The 6,492-nt window shown below is 41.7% G+C and overlaps 1 protein-coding gene across 1 annotated transcript; it reads left to right on the forward strand.

The window, feature by feature from the left end:
- Nucleotides 1–3,573: 3,573 nt before the first annotated feature.
- LOC104948094 (endothelin-2-like) lies at nucleotides 3,574–5,533 on the forward strand. The gene is made up of 4 exons (XM_010774253.1): nucleotides 3,574–3,713; nucleotides 3,902–4,015; nucleotides 4,669–4,734; nucleotides 4,818–5,533. Exons 1-4 carry the CDS (start codon nucleotides 3,574–3,576, stop codon nucleotides 4,894–4,896), a joined length of 399 nt encoding a protein of 132 aa, XP_010772555.1. The 3' UTR covers nucleotides 4,897–5,533.
- The last annotated feature ends 959 nt before the right edge of the window (nucleotides 5,534–6,492 follow it).

Below are 6,492 nucleotides of genomic sequence, written 5' to 3' on the forward strand. Positions count from 1 at the left end.
CTACGTAACATTGCAAAAATCAGGCATATCTTGCCTCATAACGATGCAGAGAAACTAGTCCATGCATTTGTTACTTCAAGGCTGGATTATTGTAACTCCTTATTATCAGGGTGTACCAAGAAGTCAGTTAAGTCGCTTCAGATGATTAAAAATGCTGCAGCTCGTGTACTAACCAGAGTTCGGAAAAGGGACCACATTACTCCTGTTCTGGCTGCCTTACACTGGCTCCCTATAGAACACCGGATAGAATTTAAAATTCTTCTTCTCGCCTACAAAGCCCTTAATGGGCAGGCGCCATCTTACCTTAAAGAACTCATTATACCCTATTGTCCTAGTAGGGCATTGCATTCCAAGAATGCAGGGTTGTTGGTTGTTCCTAGAGTTTTTAAAAGTACAATGGGAGCCAGAGCCTTTTCTTATCAAGCTCCACTTTTGTGGAATCAGCTTCCAGTTTGTGTTCGGGCGGCAGACAGCCTATTCATTTTTAAGAGTGCGCTTAAGACCTTCCTTTTTGGTAAAGCTTATAGTTAGGGCTGATTAGATTCAGCCCCTAGTTTTGCTGCTATAGGCTTAGACTGTCGGGGGACACCTTACTTCTTCCTTCTCTCTGTCTGTACCAGTGTACTCTCATGTTCCAAATAACCCAGCTTCCCCCAAATTTCTTTTTGGTGTCTATCCAGGCCGGGATCCTGAGTCGTGGCTGATCCTGTTGCTGTTGTCCTGAGTCCTGGATCGCGAGCCCTGGATCCTGAGTCCTGGATCCTGAGTCCTAGATCTGAGTCCTGGATTTCGAGTCTTGGCTGAACCTGTCATTGTGGTCCTGCCTGACTTTCATCATACTACTTCCCTGATGGCTCCCACAGGATTGTTGACATCCTGGATGTCAACAATCCTGTGGGAGCCATCAGGGAAGTAGTATGATGAAAGTCAGGCAGGACCACAATGACAGGTTCAGCCAAGACTCGAAATCCAGGACTNAATTATAATTTCTTGCAAAAATTTGTCACAAAAAGAGGTTGCACATTTAAAGATTTGAAGTCTGGATTTATCAGCAGCCAAACAGAGGAAACACAGATTTGTTAACATGGTTTAAATCTCTGGGCCTGTTTGACTTAAGAGAAAATGAGAACTCTGTGTTTATACTGCCTGGTAAAAAAAATCCTGAAAATTTGGAGCTTTAGTTATAAAGAAACAAGCTGAGCAAACATTAGTGGCAGCCCGCATCACAGCCCCTGCAGGACATAATGACGACAGTACTGATCCCAAGCACACTGCCACCAATTTGTGTTAGTGTTTTGATTAAGGGACCCCTACTGGTTACTTCTTCAGGAAGAATTGTGCATTCAAGCTCCCCAAAATGTAAATATAAACACATTACAGTGTGTGGAAATGTTGAAGGTATAATACATTATTATTGCAATGTTTTAACTTCTAATTTTGCCTCTATTTGTCACTTCTGTTCTGCAACACATTTTCATTGACACATGTTTTCATGCTCTGCTCGCCCCCTGCACAGAGGAAAAGTACAGTCTGCTCTCTGCACTGTTCTATATGTTTAGGTGTCAGGCTTCATGGGAAGAGGATTATGAGCCCCTTTATGTAAACACTGTCCACAGAAAGGTGAATGGGGAAAAAATGTATATTCATCCTCCCTAGTACTGAACAAATACAACTGACAAGGTTAAGTGATTACACATCCAGCTTTCAAAACAAAGGCCTGTCCATCCCAAAAACACAGCATGCTCCACTAGAAAAGAAAAAAGGCCAATTTAATCCAAATGTTCATATTTAGTTGTCCATTTCTCGATCAGAAGAGAGACATCTGTCGTCCTTCGGGAAATGATGTAAGAGAAGATAATATTCATGCCACTAATCTGAATGTGAATTGACTGTATTTAAATGAATGAAGGCTGCCATGTGGCGATCTGCTTGACCCTGGCATGGCTGACCTGCACACTGCGCACCACGTGGGGGGGGGGCCGGGGCAGCTTGGAGCAGCGTGATTATCTGTGCGGGCCTCCACTAGCCATCATGGAGGCATCAATTCCGTCAAATGTAACTCTGGGATTTAGTTAGGGACAGTGGCACCATTAAAACAAACGTTACTTTTTTTGGACCATAGAAACACTCACCAGTTCTCAAGTTGATAGCATAACAGTTTTTTTGTAAACACTGTTACTTAGGAATATTGTAATTCATTTGGAGTTTCTAGTCCCCCTATTGAAGTAAATATAATATTTTGTTTTTAAGCGTTGATTTATGTCTTAAGTTGATAAAAATGATGCTGAAAACAGCTGCCAGCTCAGCGAAAAACAACCTTATGAGAGCAGTGCGTGTGAATAAAACAATAACGTTTCTTGCAGGACAGATAAGCAGTCAGCTGAAACTCTCTATAAATCTATGTTAGGAAGAAGGAGGCTGCAGATTCAAAGGATACTTAGGTTTTCATTTTTTTTTTAAGTTGGTAGTGTTTCAGAATACACTGAATCGTCTCTCACATCAGTCTTTGTTTAAGGAGCTCTACCATTAAAAAAAAAATATTTGAAAGGCAAACTGCGGATATTAAAGTCACTCACCAGGTGACTGCACAAAGCATCAGAAATGACTGCAATATGTCACAGGTTCGAACACCCTGAGGTTGTTCCCTGAGTCTCCATGGCAGGCCTGGGTGGAGCTCTTGTTGTGACATCATGAGAGGAAGGGGCGAGGTATAAGAGTGACAGAGCTTGGACACCTGCAGACAGACAGCAGCAGCACATCAGAGACACAGCTGCACGGATATCAAACTCTGCGTCTAATATGTCAGCTCACACCAGCGCTCTTCTTCTCATCACTCTTTGGGCTTCCATGGAGGATGGTGAGTCCATTTTTTACAATTGTATTTACTTGTGTTAGTTGGGTATGCATGATGTAAAATATTTTTCAATTACATTTCGAAAAACATAGCTAAAGCTTTGTGCTTTCGTCAGCACTGGCTTTATTCTCAGTCACAAAGCAGTGACTGTTATCACTGTATGTTGGTGCATCTGCGTGTTTTGGCAAGCCTAGAAAACATAAAAGGATCCAGTTGTTACAGAAAACCCACTAAATGTGACTCTTTGAATATTGATATACAGTTTGTACTCGATTCCTGTAATATCGCAAGTGAAAGTAGTAGGAGCATGAAGTGTTTTGACTCAATTCATGCAGGCTTTCTCATATAAAATAATAAAACCCATTACTTAGATTTTGGATCATTTGTTAAACTTTTAAATGGAGTCTTTATTGACATGAAGACAAAAGGAATTTATACATTCCTATTCTTTACAGAAGTCTGTTTGCTCACTGTTTAAGGTCAAGATTTATGAGTTTGGAAGAAAGGGAAAATTGTTGATGAGCTTCTTCATTGTTGTCACTTGTAAATGTACACAATAGACTAGTGATGTAACGTATCCATCTGTTCTGTGTTTTGAAAAACAGTAAGAGTGGAAAGACAGTCAAAGCAGAGGCCACTGACAGTTGGTGTGATGCTTGGTTTGGACACTGTCCCTGAGTGGCTCTCTGTCTTGCACTACAGGTTTTGGTCTTCCGGTGATGAAGCAGCCGGGAGTGGAGGTTGATGACGGTGTCCCCACACAGAGAATGAGGACCAAGCGCTGCTCCTGCAGCAACCGGCTGGACTCTGAGTGCCACTACTTCTGCCACCTGGATATCATCTGGGTCAACACCCCCAGGTGAGCATGAGGGACACACACATGGGGACACAAACAAGGGCGGACACACTCACTTTGAGCCCAATATCTGTTAAGTGAACTTGCTATGATCATGGTTTTATAAGAGCGAAGTATGCAGGATGTTTATATCATCTCTCTCTCTCTCTCTCTCTCTCTCTCTCTCTCTCTCTCTCTCTCTCTCTCTGCAGTAAGACAACAGTGTATGGTCTTGGCAGCGCTCTGTCTCGACGCAGAAGGTCGACCGGACGCTGCACCTGTGCCGGCTCTGATGATCAAACCTGCAGAAACTTCTGTCGTCACCGGTGAGCAGCCCACATTCTGTCAGGTAGCAGTTACAGGCCTCCGTGTGGCTTCCATCATGAGTTGCTCAGTCTGGTATTGTTGTCCTTTGTGAAGCACAAGGAGTGGAGAAATCGAATTTCACTGCAATGCTATTATTATCCTCAATGTGTTGTTGCTGTGTAATCTAAAGTCCTGCCTGATGGAGGGTGTGATCATAAAAACAATTCAGCCGAGGGCTAAGGGAGTACAATAATCTCAAACTGGTGCACAAAGTTCACAATGCTTGTTTCTGATTGGTTTAGAGGGCCTAAGGAGTGAAGTGCGTGGGAGTTAGGAAGAAAAGAAAAGATGTTGAGAATTCACGCTTCCTAAGAATGAAACAAATAATGCCACCACCTCGAAACTGCGGGGAGTGTTACATTTGGAAACTTCTACAGAAATGATATCTGCTTATGTGGTTCATAGTTTTCATGAAACATGAAACATTTAGTGAGCCCGTAAAGATAAGACTTTTTTGACCTCCTTAGAGTGTTTTTCTTCTCTCTATGCGGAGCGTTTTTATCTGTAGCAATATCAATAAAACATTTAAAGTGACAAACTGCAGTGTCAGGGTGAGTCTAGGCTTCACATGTAACAGTCACTTTTGGTAACTCTGCTGTTCCTTTGTTAGCAGTGCTGAAATCACGTCCCCAAAAACATCTGGAAAGAGACTTCAACTCAACATGTTCAACATCCTCAGGTGAGTTTCAAAGACAAGAAGACACAGATTAACCTTCATTTTGATCATATTTTTCATTATGTAATTGACTTTTTTTCCCTCAGAGCTGCAGCCAGCAGGTCAAAGAGAGCCCAGGAATCAGCTGATTCAGGCGAGTCCTCTCGGAGGATGAACACTCGCTAAACAATGTGCCAGCTGAGGCAGCGAGAGAGAGAGAGAGAGAAAGAGAGCAGCGAGCACCTGAACAAATGACACTCCTTTGATAGGAGCACAAAGGGCTGCTGAAAGATGGTGTCCGACGCAGGAAGGCCCGGAGCGCCAAAAAGATGTCTGTTTGTACCCGGGAAAAGAGGGTGGAAAACGTGACAGAGTTCTGCAAACACATAATGGAAACAGATGACGAGGATCAGCTACTATCGTAATAATATGAGATAGCACTGTGCCAGTGGTCATGTTGGACTTTGTCTGTGTATCACTGTACTTACAGGCCAGCACTGACATTGAAAGATGTAATATGCATACTATACATCCATGTTTGGGGAATTCCTCACATACATGTTGTTAGTAATCCTTTTATAAAATGCATTTATATTTTTTCATTTTACAGTTTATCAAATACTACTTTGTTATGTGTGACTTTGGGGATACATGTTGGGGGAAAAATGTAGAATACTGAACTTAATGTGTAAATCAATTTATCAAACCTGTATTGCTCATAACATCTGCATATATGTACATGAGATACATAGAGATAGGAAAATAACTAAACGTATCCCCCGTTTGTATTTGTCTTTCTTTCTAATATTTGCCCTTCTCGGTCATTTACAGAGGCACATAGTAAACTGTTCTGTAAAGAAAGTATATTCGATTGAGAATTTGAGGGAAAATAAATCCTTTTAAGTCGGCATGTGTGATTCAATTGTCTGACAAGCAAACACATTTCTGAGTTCAAAAGGAGGCCTGAGACGGATGAATGGTCCAGGAATTCAAAGCTCACATCAATAATAATGAGTTAACCTGGTATTCAAAGGCACCGCAGCTTGTGTTATCATTCAGGATCTTTGGAAAGAATGCAGCTTTTTGTATCTTTGCTCAGGGGATCAGCAAGAGGAACAAAATGCCCTGTCACCCCGTGTTCCTCTCTGAGTGTCTGCGCCGCACAAACTACGCAACAAGTGGAGACGAAGAAAACAGGAGATCCTTCAATTGTCATCTAATAAATGAACTGACCTGCTCTTGCTGCCTTATCCAATAGCACTTTTTAGAGCCAGTATTTTGTTTTTATAAGAAAGGCCACCTAATCGTGACGTTTGCAGTCAACAGAGTATAAAAGACTACAATTCCCATGGCGCCTCCTCTAAAAGTGACAGTGATGGGCAACCTGTTAGAAAGACGCCGTCGATGCACAGTTTTTAACAGTTCAACTACCCTTTATTAGGTTACCATTAAAGTTATACAAGCCTTAACAGAAAGAAAGAAACAATACCTAAGTTGTTTATTATTTTATTTGAGTTTTGCCTTTTTTGTTTGATTTGTTTTGAGTATTGTAAAGGCCTGTTTCCTTGGATACATGCGTGATAAGTATTTTATTTTTATTTTGAGCAAACCCATTGCATCATCATCCTACCATCGGAGGCCAAGCAACTCATCAAACTGTCAGTAACACAAATGTAAAGGAAAGAAAACACGTACAAAATGTCTGTTTAAGGCCTCTATTGGCTTCATAGGAAGCCACGACAACACTGATGCATGATACGACTCAAGTGTTAATGGGGTGCT

The sequence above is a fragment of the Notothenia coriiceps genome, unplaced genomic scaffold (genome assembly GCF_000735185.1).
Source record: "Notothenia coriiceps isolate Sejong01 unplaced genomic scaffold, NC01 NC01_scaffold00013688, whole genome shotgun sequence".
Taxonomy (NCBI): domain Eukaryota; kingdom Metazoa; phylum Chordata; class Actinopteri; order Perciformes; family Nototheniidae; genus Notothenia; species Notothenia coriiceps.

Excerpts from the sequence above, each read along its gene's own strand:
- LOC104948094 (XM_010774253.1), top strand. The coding sequence starts at position 3,574 with ATGAAGCAGCCGGGAGTGGAGGTTGATGACGGTGTCCCCACACAGAGA. Across the intron at positions 4,016-4,668 it reads AGAAACTTCTGTCGTCACCG|TGCTGAAATCACGTCCCCAA; the intron begins GTGAGCAGCCCA and ends CTTTGTTAGCAG. Across the intron at positions 4,735-4,817 it reads AACATGTTCAACATCCTCAG|AGCTGCAGCCAGCAGGTCAA; the intron begins GTGAGTTTCAAA and ends TTTTTCCCTCAG.